At 41.4% G+C, this 13,471-nt stretch overlaps 1 protein-coding gene across 5 annotated transcripts; it reads left to right on the forward strand.

Moving 5' to 3' along the window:
• Nucleotides 1-643: 643 nt before the first annotated feature.
• On the forward strand, nucleotides 644-13,313 carry Cul1 (cullin 1). 5 transcript variants are annotated; one of them, XM_022811624.2, is made up of 11 exons: nucleotides 1,379-2,975; nucleotides 3,911-4,186; nucleotides 4,541-4,732; nucleotides 6,142-6,300; nucleotides 6,543-6,641; nucleotides 6,782-6,908; nucleotides 7,147-7,392; nucleotides 7,659-7,837; nucleotides 8,011-8,726; nucleotides 9,194-9,523; nucleotides 10,779-13,313. In XM_022811624.2, exons 1-10 carry the CDS (start codon nucleotides 2,895-2,897, stop codon nucleotides 9,498-9,500), a joined length of 2,382 nt encoding a protein of 793 aa, XP_022667359.1. In that variant the 5' UTR covers nucleotides 1,379-2,894; the 3' UTR covers nucleotides 9,501-9,523; nucleotides 10,779-13,313. The 5 variants fall into 5 exon arrangements, with proteins under 5 accessions (XP_022667361.1, XP_022667359.1, XP_086849739.1 ...); XM_086993613.1 differs by having other exon boundaries at nucleotides 1,380-1,993; nucleotides 2,405-2,975; nucleotides 9,194-13,313; XM_022811627.2 differs by adding an exon at nucleotides 3,485-3,600 and having other exon boundaries at nucleotides 1,382-2,975; nucleotides 9,194-13,313.
• The last annotated feature ends 158 nt before the right edge of the window (nucleotides 13,314-13,471 follow it).

The following is a 13,471-nucleotide window of genomic DNA, read 5'->3' on the forward strand; positions in this document are numbered from 1 at the left end:
ATTTACCGTATACAATATCTGTTGTCACTGTTTTACATTAATAGTGCGCATCGAAATTGTAGCTTAGTAGTATTAAGCAGTCGACTTGTTAGAGAACTATCGAAAACTACCTTCATCAAAAAGATCATAATGTGCTCTCGGCTATATTTACAATACAAATACTATTAAAAAGGTATCAACTCTAAATTATTCAAGAGCAATATAGTTAACGTTGCACATAAGTAGGGTGCGGAATAAACGATAAGCGCTCTACTGTGTACATGTTCTCAGTGAATTTTGACCTGTACAATATTTTTTTGGGAAAACTAGCATTTTTCCCAACCGGGCGACAGCGGAAAGTGGTATCTGTGAATGGCAGCGCGGCAGCAGCTGCAGCATGCGTTTCTTTACGTCGCCGTCTCACTATTGCTGCCGTTGCCGCCACCGCCGCCGCCGTTTCTGTCATTGTCCAGCATCGTGAAGAGAAGCAGTGGCTGTGGGCGGAGGGCCGTCCACCAGACAAAGATCATCGTCACACGTCAACAACGAAGTCGCAGACGGACGGACGGAGACACACACACACCCAGACAGAGACACACACATACAAACAGCACGCACATCTTGGACCAGCACAATTATGCTGGTGATGCTGGCGGTGGTTTTGCTGCTGCTGCTGCTGCTGCTACTGCTCTCGTGCGTACATGCAGACCGCATTAGAAGTTGTGTATAGCTATAGCATCGGTAGCAGGCATCAGCAATAGTGCAATCGGTGTACTGAGGCCAGGTCTGCTCCCCCGGTGTGTGCGTGTGGGTATTATCTGGTGACTAGACTCTCGATGCCTGCCGTAGGATTTCTGTAGGCAGAACAAGTAAAGGAAAGTTGCAACGCCCTGTGAACCTTCAGCCTGTGAAGGTGTTTCAACAGCTGTTATTTGCAGCTGCTGCTGGTCTAGCTGGAGTTGTTCTAGCAGGGCAACAAGAGCCAGGGACTGAGGTCGGAGAGCATAACCGCCGGTGAATGGTGATCGAGTAGCAGTAGTGTACAGTGTTTTCGCTGGTGGTCATCGCTGTCCTTGTTATAAGCTGTGAGTGTTTGTGTGTGTGCATGCTCTGGCCAGCGGGTATCCATCCGGTGCAGTAGAACGGTGTACAAACACGGTCATTGTCATAGGCAATCTATCCACAGAGACTATACTGCTGTCCCTGCTACGTGTACACTCTAGCATTTACTGCTAATAGCCATGAGCGGCGGAAATCACGGCCTTCGGCCAACCGACCTTAACCAGATCTGGGACGATCTTCAGACAGGTATTAAAGAGGTAAGAGAATCGCGGTAATTCGCTAGCGGCACACTCGTTACGGACGCAGAAACAGGAGCTACTGTTATTGCTTGAATTTATGTACGTCCCTTTGTGGAAAACTGCCATGAGCCTGATACTGCCCCTTCTTAGACGCCCACTCACTATGGACGTCCGAGTTTAATGCCAATCGTGACTGAGGTCTGTGATGCTAGGGTGGCGGTATTTGTGGACACTGCTACATATTATTCTTTTTGCTATACTAAGACGCAATGGGAGAGAATTTCAATGCTACCTTACTCGTATACAGCACAGTGTCGTTGTCACAGTTGCGGCAGAGTGACAAGCGGTCAGATAGTCGGCGCTACGGCTACTCGTGTTGACACTGGTAAAGAAGGCAGTCTGACGCTTGTTGTGTCGTCTCATTGGTATATTGTTGTATGCAGACTGCCTCAATGCAGACCAGCGGCAACCAAGAAAACACAGTTCGGTGATAGCTGGTCAATACGATAGGTGAACCAGCTTTTCGGTATTCAACGGTGAAAAAGTGGGGCTAATGGATCAAGGAGGGCAAGCTCGTGTTCAGTGATCGTTGCTTAATAACATCGAGGGGCTGTAGTACCGAAGGCGAAAGTGATTGACGAAAATCGCATCGTATCATTAGGGGACGTTGTATTACGGGTAGAAAGATTTTACTTAATCAAAGATTAGACGAGGTAGGCCAAGGTGCAAGTAGTTACGAATTCAAATCGTATGTGGTGATTTTGTTCGTATCTATGTGCTTAGATGGCTCAAATATGCCAAATCAACTCCGCATTCTATATAAGGGGGTGGTGGATTCCAAGACATGCGACAATGCTATTGGTACATAAAAATTTCGAAAAATACCCCAATCGAAATAGACGACGATAATGATTGTGACAACTTATTGCTGATCAGTTGTATGTGGTTCTGCATTGCTGTATGTAACAGCCCTAGCAAACCAGTGAACTTTGAACTTATGTTGTTAATGGTGCTTTGATGATACTGAGCCAATACTTATGTTCACAGTGGCAGTAACAGCACGGCAAGTTACACTGAGAATGTTTCAAATGTTATTTCTGCCTTGTTTCATGTGTTTGTCTTAGGGCAAAGCTCGTACGTGTTAGCGACGTCATGCCCCAGAAGAATCTTAAATAAAACGGAACCGAATTTGAAATGCTTACGCACCGTAGATGGTTTTGGTGCCATTGTATCGATTCATATTTTCAATTTTACGCCAAATGCATACACGAGGGCAAATCGCAATGGGTATGGGACTAGTCAACGACAACATTTATAGAAACAGGTGAATCGGATTAGAAAGTCTGGCAGTCCATATAACAATGGCAGAGATAGTGGATCCATAGCAGTTCTAGTGGGCAAAACACGGCCAGTCTACGAGGCTTCTTAAGTTGAGTTAAGATTTTGTTCATGAGCATTATTATGCGACGATAGAAAGTACTGGACGCAGTAGCATTCATGTAAATGAAGCTGAAATACGGTGACATACAGATTGTGCCATACTTCTGCTATAGCGCATATAATTGTTTCGAGCAATGTGTGTGCTGAGCGCTTCGGTCGTAGTACGATCGGTGAATGGCTGTACATTCAGTGCTGTCCTTTAGAATCCTGGTGAATTGGCACGCTGAACGAGTCGCACGGGAGCTTGCATGTGGGGTATGTATATACATATATAAACTGCTGTGTATTGTGTTACAGTGCCAAATTATGCTTCTAACAAATCCTCGTTTGACGTTGCGCTTGCGCAGATCAATGCACCTTAATTGCTCAAGAAAAAAATTTGTTCGATCAAAAATGGGGTATTCGAAATCGTCCCTAGACAATTAGCTACTCTAGTATAGCAAATGAGCCATCACAAGAAAAGGACCGTGAATGTTAGCTCATGACAATCGATACGGCAGCCTTCGTTGCCTTAGTTTTGTATACGTCTCTGCGGAGTGGACACATCCACTGAGCACACATCTTATTTCAGCTTCTAATTATATTTAGATACGTTAACTACGTGAAGCATTGCTAGTGCTTCATAAATCAAATTAAATAAGTAGTTATTGTGAATATATACCTATTATCGGGAACAGAAGAATTTCGTTCACTAAATGCGCTTTCATGCATGGATGGACTAACTAATCTGTGCCGGTATCGATACGGCAATATTTTTCTATTAGGTAAACTAATGTAAAAACGAGAACATGGACCGAAGGTTAGGTTATGAATTCATAATAGAAATAGGGAGTTCGTAAGGCCGATGTCGTCATTTCAACGCATTACGTGGGGTTGTGAGGTAAACAAACTTTTTTTCTGCACATTTATTTTCATTGCGTTATTCATACTTGTATAGTAAATTGTTCTTTCAATGTACGCGTCCTGAGGGTGATATTTTTTAAAATTGAAGTGCTTTAATTTGGAACTTTTTCTATATATATATATGTGTATAGAATCCGCTGCGCGATGTCAGAGTCTGTTGTACAGCAATATAAATTCATACATATATTATCAGAAATTAATTGGATCTCCTGTGTGCATGATCTGCATTGACACATTTCACGTGTTACTTCATAAACATTTATTAAACAGTGCGTGTTTCCTTACAGGTGTACGAACACAAGGGCCAATCTATGAAAAAAAGTCGATTTATGCAGTTATATACTCACGTGTACAACTACTGTACATCTGTACACCCGAACCATCCAGCAGGGGCTTCTGCCGCGCGTACGCCGAGCTCAGGTCCGAACGGTCGTACTAGCCGATGCGTCGTCGGATCCGGCGCACAATTCGTCGGACACGAACTGTATAAGAAACTTGAAGAATTTCTACGTGGCTACCTCAACAAACTTTATGAAGAAACTATTAACCTTCGCGATGAGGATGTAAGTTAGCTATTTTCCAGCGCGTTACGCCTGCTATAGATCAGATGCGCACGCTTTTGCCTTGTGAACCTAGCGCACATTTTACGATACTGCGTGCATACTGCATCGTCTTTAAGGTTCTTCCAAGGAATGAAATTGTGCTCCGTGCCTCTGAGTTTACGACAACTCGGCGGGTGTTCGTATGATCTGACGATAAGGAAATTTCTTAATAGCGTGTGGCAAATGTGACATGATTTGCGATGCGGTCTTTGATTCAAACTTTGCAACTACAAAGGTGGATTACACGTTCCAGGTATTTTTCTTCCAATTACCATTTTGAATACATTTGTTATGTCTTTTACTGTGTTGTCACAGCTCCTGAGATCGTATACCCGGCAGTGGAATGAGTATCAGTTCTCTTCGCGCGTGTTAGATGGCATCTGTTCGTACCTCAATCGACACTGGGTTAAGCGCGAATGTGAAGAGAGTCGTAGGGATGTCTATGAAATCTACCAGCTCGCCCTGGTCATCTGGCGGGAATGCTTCTTCAAGGCGTTGCATAACAAGGTAAGAAGGATAAAAATTAATGTTTCCACATTTTCGAAGAATGGCGCATAAATCTTTGAAGTGTATAGCGACTTCAGAAAAGGTACCATACTCTTACCATGGCCTATAGCTTTTCTTCCGATGTTCGGATTGCTTATACCCTTTTCGACCATGTTAATGCAGTTAGGTTAAACAGAGGATTTAATAGCAAATTAGGAATAATGTCAGATATATATGATCGAACTTATAGTGCTTATATATATATAAGTATAATGTATACTAGCCACATCGTCTCTGATTATCTCAAACTAATAAAACTTTGCGCATTTTTGAGTTATCTCGAAATTTGTAAGTATGATGTCGATGCGTTCGACAGTTGATTTCCGACTTCCGACTCGAAGAGCTAGGGATTTCTGGTTTTAGTCCCTATTTTGGCAAATTACGGTACGCTACTTGGTACGCTACACTGTGTAACGAAATGAAGAAAGTCAGCCAAGCATATAATTTATTTTCAACCTAGGTTTTATTTCCTCTAAAGGACAAGGACTTCCGAGTAGAATTCCCTAGGCTCGTTTTTTACTAATTGACGTTTATTGGTTGTTCAAGAAAATAGCCATGCCGTCATCAGGTGACCAGCTAAAAATTCGACATTGTTTTTTAATGCATAGGAGCTCCGCAACGTTTGAACATATCTTTCGTGAATTAGAGTCGACAGACCAAATCAGCTCAAATACCTTATCTATGTACTGTTGATTTACTAATGAACTTGAAGTAACTTTGCTTGGCATTCGAATAAATTTCGAATCTTGCTATGTTGTTTAATACCTGGCTGTGATAATGCATCCCCAACAAAATGGCTGCTGGTTCCCTTGCGCTCGGAAAATGGAAACGACACAGAGAGAGAGAGAGAGAGAGAGAGATAAAATCAGTGTAGTTTGGGCAAGAAATATATAATGAACGACCAATTCAAATTGAACTACCGTCTCATAGATCAAGTAATCTTTTCGATTGGTGCATGTCGAGATTATTCGATAGACAAGCCAATGATCTCAAACAAAGATAAGGCAAGTCTTTCTAGTTTCGTGGACAGCACTTTTTGCAAGGCTCGTTCGTTACTGTAACATCAGAGATGCAGGTCGATTCGATCTTGATTTTGCTCATCTATTTAGGAGTTGATAACCCGTTGCCAGCCATTAGTTAGTTCCCCACAGTGGAGACCTCAATTTCTAGAAAGTTGTCCTTTAAGGAACAAGTTGTTCAGTACCTGTTGAATGGTTTTCGGCAGTTCTAAGCAGCAACGACGTTCTCGTAAGATATCCTACGCTCACTGTAGGTCTGACGTACTTATTTCGATCATTAAATCTCTGTTCTATCGAAAAGTTTGCCTCGATCATTTAAATCTGTGTTGATGTCTGTTTTTTTCCTGACAGGTGACGAACGCAGTACTAAAACTTATCCAACAAGAACGCGGCAAGGCCAAAATAGACACTACCCTTATATCTGGCGTAATAAAAAGTTATGTCGAGCTGGGGCTTAATGAACCCGAGGAAGGTCACCAAAAAGGTCCAAATCTATCCGTCTATCGAGAGGTACGTTAAAATAAATTCTGATGTTGGGGCCTGCTATATAATTGGATAATTATCTTGTGACCGCGTTTGGTGCGAAGAAAAGTTGATTTTTATACTGTCGTTTTAGTTTGCGACATTTTCTTATCGCGCTGGGTGACGCTGATTATAGCTGCCTCGAAAATAAACCCTTCCGAGATACGGTTGGCTGCGAAGAGAGACCAGAATCGTGTATAACCAACGGTGTTTCTTGTTTGTTTTGCTAGGCATTTGAGAATGCTTTCCTCGATCAGACAAGACAGTTCTATTCCGCAAAAAGCAGCGAACTGCTAAATAGCAAACCCGTCACAGATTTCCTTATTCAGGCAAGTAGCTTTTATGTAATGCTGTTGTTTCATCGATTTGTATTACCACACATCGTATGATTACTTTCTTCACGCATTAGCACGTAAATTGGTAATGACAATGGTTCTGCTTTTGGCCTGTTGCCTACGCCTTTATTTAGGCGGAGAGCTTTTTGCAGGAAGAAAATGACCGTGTCTATCGCTACCTTCACGAAACGACATTGCCTACACTCGCTAAGACTTGCGAAAGTGTTCTTATCGAGCAGCACTTAGATCAGTTTTATGACGGTAAGACCAATCGAATTTTCTCGGAATTAATTTCAAAGCCCTCAAATATTGAACCTATTCATAACAATGCTACTTAATTGCACACTACCGATAACAGCATTAGCGTCTCCGTATATCATGTCATATAACATGCCAGTATAGTTTTCATTAGGCAGTCATTAGTTGGTACGCACGACTTATTTTGCACAGTTGTGGACTGCTTGGTTTTAAAGATTGCCTATATATCCGCTTGACATAGAGTTTAAGAAGTTACTCGAGCAAGATCGAAAGACAGATCTAGCTCGGATGTACAACCTGGTCTCCCGAGTTCCGGGAGGACTCACTGCCCTGCGCGGGATACTTGAAACTCACATCAATGAACAGGGACAAGCTGCACTTGAAGCACAGGGAAAGGATGCCGATCCCAGAAAATACGTCAATGCTATACTAACGGTACATAAGAAATACTCGGATCTGGTGATAGATACCTTCACCAATGATGTCGGTAAGTGTAGGAACGCACCCAATTGCGTTAGGTTCAGGTTCAACAGTTGTCACGAATTATGTATACAATCAGTCCATAAGGTATTAGAGAATCACGCGTTTTTTAGTGGTTTATTGCTACCTATCAATATTATTCACTAGGATAAAACTAGGATATTTTCGTGTTTTTTCCACACATGTAGAGTTTTATCAAACAGGCCTTGTTTGAGTTAACACTATCTTTCGCTGTGGATCTTTTTTATATATTTCGGGTGTTTATCTTGACAGAGTTCGTCGAAGCTCTGGACAAAGCGTGTGGTCAGTTTATAAATGAGAACTTTCAGACCCGGCACGCACAAGCCGGCACTTCGAAGGGTCCAGATTTGCTCGTTCGATACTGTGACATGCTTCTCAAAAAGAGCTCAAGAAACCCTGAAGAGAGTGATCTTGAAGATGTTCTTAATCAGGTACGACTGTATGCATCACATACTATATATAAGCTGAGTTAATTTAAGCGTGTTTTCAATAACTCTTTTGTAATTCAAAGATATTTTTTGGTGTCGAAAAGAGCTTTCCTAATTAATTATTGCTTTGAAACTTTATTAAATCATCATGTTAACGAGGTTTTATCTCGTTTCAGGTTATGATTGTGTTCAAATATGTAGAAGATAAAGATGCTTTTCAACATATCTACTCGAAAATGTTGGCTAGACGGCTGGTAACACAGTCGTCGGCTAGCGAAGACGCCGAAGCATCTATGCTCACCAAACTAAAAACAGCCTGTGGTTATGAATACACATCAAAGCTCCAACGTATGCTGCAAGACGCTACAATCTCCAAAGATTTGATTCCCCAGTTCAAGGAGCACATTCAAACATCAACAAAAGATAACCCGCTACAAATCGATTTCAGTGTTCAGGTGTTGAGTTCTGGATTGTGGCCATTCCCACATCAGAAATATGAATTTACCTTGCCAGCCAGCCTAGAACGTTGCATTTCGATGTTTGCCAACTTCTATTCTACTAAACATGCGGGCCGAAAGTTAACATGGCTGTATTCAATGAGCAAAGGCGAACTTTTGGCCAACTGTTTCCAAAAGAAGTACTATCTTCAGGCATCAACGCTTCAAATGGGCGTTCTACTGTTGTTCAATTCGACTAGTAACAAACTTACCTTGCAACATCTACAGATGGGCACAAACATGCGGATCGATATGGTTCAGCAAGTGGTGCAGGCTCTGGTCAAGCAGGAGGTCTTAGCCATCGTCCCCGGAACATCGGGAGCTAACGTCGCTGGAACATCGACATCCGATTGCGAGGAATTGGGTTTAACTACAGAATTGAGAATCAATACAGAGTAAGTTACAAAAATTTGCGTGAAACGATTTGTCTGTGGAATGTGGCGCACAAACTCGAGCACATGATTTTAGCTAGAGACACATGGCTCAACTTAGACATGAGTATGCCATTGAATACACAACAAATCCAACGAGGCCATTATAGGCCAACAGCAGAAGACGAGCAGAATAAGCCTAGTATACAATGATCGACAATAACCTGGTACGGTTTGCAAAATTTGTACAGCAAAGCTTGCGCCAATACCCAATATCGAAGTTTTAATGAAATAACCTATAACGATATATGCAAGTATGCGTTTTACAGAGAAAATTTAAAATTAAGATTTGTCTGGATTCAGTTACCGCATCTCGTGTATTCCTCTCATACCGCTGCAGGTTATTGACTAAACAGTTATTAGGGCATTTTCTACTACTACTACTACCATTTGTCTTTGTATTGCGATACATTACGTATTTGTTGATATAGCTTTCAGAGTAAAAAGACGCGCGTCAACATCAATCAGCCTATCAAGTCCGAGGCTAAACACGACCAAGAGCAGACGCAACGACATATAGCCGAAGATCGACAACAAAGCATACAAGCAGCGATCGTTCGAATTATGAAAATGCGAAAGACCTCCCAACATCAGCAGCTGATCAGCGAAGTTATCAAGCAACTAAGCAACTTCCGACCAAGCGTACCGGCCATCAAGAGATGCATAGACCTCCTCATCGAAAAGGACTACATGGCACGGGTCGAAGGACAAAAGGAAACCTACACATACATCTCTTAACGATTTTAAACACAACTGACTCTGTAAGTGAACGTTACTTGTATACCCGTTTGTCAAGCTGATGAGCCCTCAGTGTTTGACACTTAGTGTCGAAAAGATCATCCAGCATGAACCAACCCATGTGTCAGACATTGCTTCTCTCTCCAAATGCCACTCCAAAACGTTTATTCAACCATCGGCAGTTAGAAATGCCCATTCACATTACTCAGCTGCATTTGTGGCCAGCTGTTAAAAAGCAGAACAGGGCAGCGCGAACAACCAGTTTGTATAGCGCGCGAGGTGATGGTGCTGATGAATAGAAACGAATCGTTTTTGGGCGTTTATCGAAATCGGTGGAAAAACAATGGCTTTGGCATATTTTGAGGAGGACTGCGAAAAACTGTTATTGAACAGAGTCAAACCGGTGTTGTTGGCAAGATACGACGTCAAACAATTGTTTGTTGTAATTAGAGGCTGCATATATACATATACATATATATATATATGTATATATATATATATATATATATATATATATATATATATATATATATTAGTATTAATTAGGATGCAAAGTATAGGGGAGGATCGGTAGCGGGATCTACGGTAGAGATGTTGTAACCATTTGCTAACTGTTCATGCGGAGTAGAATTACTCTGCTGTGGGGCTGTGTTACTTGATAGTGATAGTGTTAAACGAGATATGCTGGGGCTTCGAGAAGAAAGTTGGGCATATGGGAATGTTGGTGAGGTTAGTAAAAAAAAAAACTACTTCGGCCTTTCGTTCTTCAGACTTGTAGGCTACGAGAGCGATTGCTAAATGACTGTGCATTCTGATACTCTTAATAGTATAGCTTGGAAATTTCAACTGTCACCTTTGTAACAATGGCACTTTCTGTAGAATGCCGTATTACATGTGGATTACCATCTAAAGGTGCTGACATACTAAAACCCGCGATGACCTTAGTTTTCTGCCGAGTAGTGGGGCGACGGGTGGAAATAATATATGTATATAAATATCATAGATTTACAAAGAATAATTAGCAGATTAAAACGAACATTGAAAAATGTTCGTTTTTTTCTTTTTCATTTCATTCAGATACTATGTCTCTCCCTTTCTCTTTGGAAATGACCCTGTAGATGACGACTGTTAAGCTTTTATTCAAGCCGTCTCACTAGTTAAGACCGTCTGCGATCAAATAGGGAAGTTTTTCCTTTCTCTTTAATAGCTAATGTTGTTTGCAGCTTCCCGTGACTAATATCGATCATACTTAGTTTTATTGTAATTATTTCATTTCAGCGTTTCTATTGAACGAAAGTGGGTAAATGAAATTGAACGAATAGAGTGAAAAAAACAGTAAACGTGCCCGTGCAGCACGAACAGACAAGCAAAACATAACTATAGCGAGACCCACACCCTTTGAAAAACTCTCAGAGGTATCCCAGGCATCAAGGATCAAAGAAGCCCAGATATCAAGATAGTGTCGCCTTACGGGATAAAATTTGCAGCTTTCTTTCGCCGTCCCACCGACACGCTAGGGTCACGACTAGAATGTTAATTAGTAGCTGATAAACGATCGGTGCAGCAGACGATCGGAAAAAGACACGTCGCTTATTATTATGTTTGTAATAATAATAGTGCCGATATAGACAATATTATAAAATGTGGAATATTCTGTGTACATTTATGTCAGTCGACAGTGACGAAATAGAAATCCGAGAAATGCTTAGTGAGAATTCTCTCAACCCGCAACAACTAGCGAAAGTGCTGTTATAATAATTTCTATTATTATATTTAATAAAAAAAAAGCAGCTTTACTACTTGGTATGGAGGAAAGAGATTAAAAACAAGTTCTTTTTTTGTATTTTGTATCGACAAAGGCTCCTCTCTAGCTAATGGCTGTGTCTTGCCTGGTCAACCCCGTGCGCACCATTTCCCCCACATGGCCCTTTAACGATTCGTACCTTTGGTAAGACACTTCGGCCGCTGCAAGAGACATATACAAAATGTCGCAATTGCTAAAGAAGCATATCGCAGACTTTAGGACAACGCTGGTACTAAGCTCCGGGTCGACACTCGATGAATTGTTAAAAATATGATCGAATGATTGAGAGACGATTGAATCTGTAAACGCCAGTCAGGCAGTTTGACTACTTGCACGCATAGGTGTGACTGTCTGTACGGGAATGTACACTGTGCTTGTTGTATATGAAAGGAAACAGCGCGTCAGCAAGGGAGGATGCAAGTAGACGCTGAAAATTGTACCGGGATGTGTCGTTGATTCGTTAATAAGGATAAAGGCTAACGCGATGCATCACCCTGTATAGGTGAATATAGGTGGACGGGAAGGGGCAGATAAATTTGCGAATAATATCGAGGGGAGACGTGAATGGAAGGCGCGGCGCTCCACAGATAAATGGATCGACCGGCTGCAAGTTGCTTACAGATGAATGTAAGTAATTTATTAGTGATAGAATTTGCGCTATCTTACCGAGCAAGATGACCCAGAATGAGGCAATACACATTGCCGTGATCGCATACTATAAAGCATTTAAATGCGATCCGGTAATAATACCACTTCAAGAAAACCGGCATACCGAATGGGGATAGTATGCGAGGAAATTTCTTCGAAATGCGTGGAAATATTTCATTTTTATTGGAGGCATGTGAAATCAGTCGCACAATTTTCCGGTAATGATGTGATGGATAGTTCAGGGCTTTGTCTGTGAAAATCAGTGGAAAAATGTAAATAAGAAATGTATCGCCAACCGTGTTCAATTATACCGACTAAACGACTACAATTGTGCTAAGGCAGCAAAACAGAAATTTCGCGATATTTTTTGCCTTATAAAAACAAAATGCGGTAGGTACGTGGAATGGCATTCCGAATCTTGACTAGGGTTTTTAACTGAAAGCTTAGGCGTTCTATGGTTGCTCTACCATATCTTTCAGTCAAATTAAATCTATTATGCCGTTTAGTTGTAAGAGCCAATTTTACATTGTCGTGTTTATCTTCATTCGCTTTGGCGCCTGTCATGTCGAGGCGACACACTGAAGTCGAATACGTGTTTTTTTTTTCGCTTGTATCAAACTGTTTCCTCCTGAAGCTAATACAGAGGCAGCTTACGGCCTGTGCCGTCCGTTACGTTTTGATAAATGTGCTTTGATATGCCTTCACTAAAAAGTGCGCGCCTTTGTAGCATAATTGATTTGGAGATATTGAACTCATCATTTCCTGAGCTAGATCTGCTTCGTCAGCGAAATTACCGTTGGTGATGAATTGTGTTCATTTAAGAACTTCAATCGACTGGCTATTGCGTGCGTTAGTTATTACTATTGAATGCCTTCGATACGGCTTAGGACGAAGCTGGTTTGAGTTAGATTGTCAGCCAGTTATTTTTGGAAGGCAATATGAAAGAGGTCGAAGGTTTTCTGCGTATGGAAGGAGTTCCGAGCGACGAGAGAAGAAGCTTGCAATTGTTTGGGTAGCTTTTGGCGGGAGCTCGAGATTAGACCGCTATTTAGAGCGCGTGAAACGCAAACAAAAGGCAAAATAGAGTCCACGGCTGCTGATACGTGGCCGACACTCTGATAACGATACGATGCACGAAAGAGCGGGGAGCGGAGCCTATCCTCATAAAGTGTATATAGAAATAGTAACAGAAAAAATAATTAGATTTGATGGACTTATGTATATCTGATGGTGGCAAGTTGACTATATACCAGTAATAATTCCTAATACCTAATTCGTCAGTGTACGAACCTGTTGAATTGGGAACGTGCTGCAATTAGCGTGTGAATATATTATAAAAATAAATGAACAATTACAAAGTACGCATGCTGTGTTTCATTTAGATCGCTTAACGTTGCTCGTACTGAAACCTAAGCATTCAGATAGCTATATATAGATATAAAGGGTTAGGTCGACTGCTACGGAATTCAATACGCATTTAGTAGATCTGTCTTGACGAGCTGTAATTTTTCACCCTCGA

Source organism: Varroa destructor, unplaced genomic scaffold, assembly GCF_002443255.2.
Source record: "Varroa destructor unplaced genomic scaffold, Vdes_3.0 BEIS01000006.1, whole genome shotgun sequence".
NCBI lineage: Eukaryota > Metazoa > Arthropoda > Arachnida > Mesostigmata > Varroidae > Varroa > Varroa destructor.

Excerpts from the sequence above, each read along its gene's own strand:
- Cul1 (XM_022811624.2), top strand. The coding sequence starts at position 2,895 with ATGGCTGTACATTCAGTGCTGTCCTTTAGAATCCTGGTGAATTGGCAC. Across the intron at positions 2,976-3,910 it reads CACGGGAGCTTGCATGTGGG|GTGTACGAACACAAGGGCCA; the intron begins GTATGTATATAC and ends GTTTCCTTACAG. Across the intron at positions 6,301-6,542 it reads ATCTATCCGTCTATCGAGAG|GCATTTGAGAATGCTTTCCT; the intron begins GTACGTTAAAAT and ends TTGTTTTGCTAG.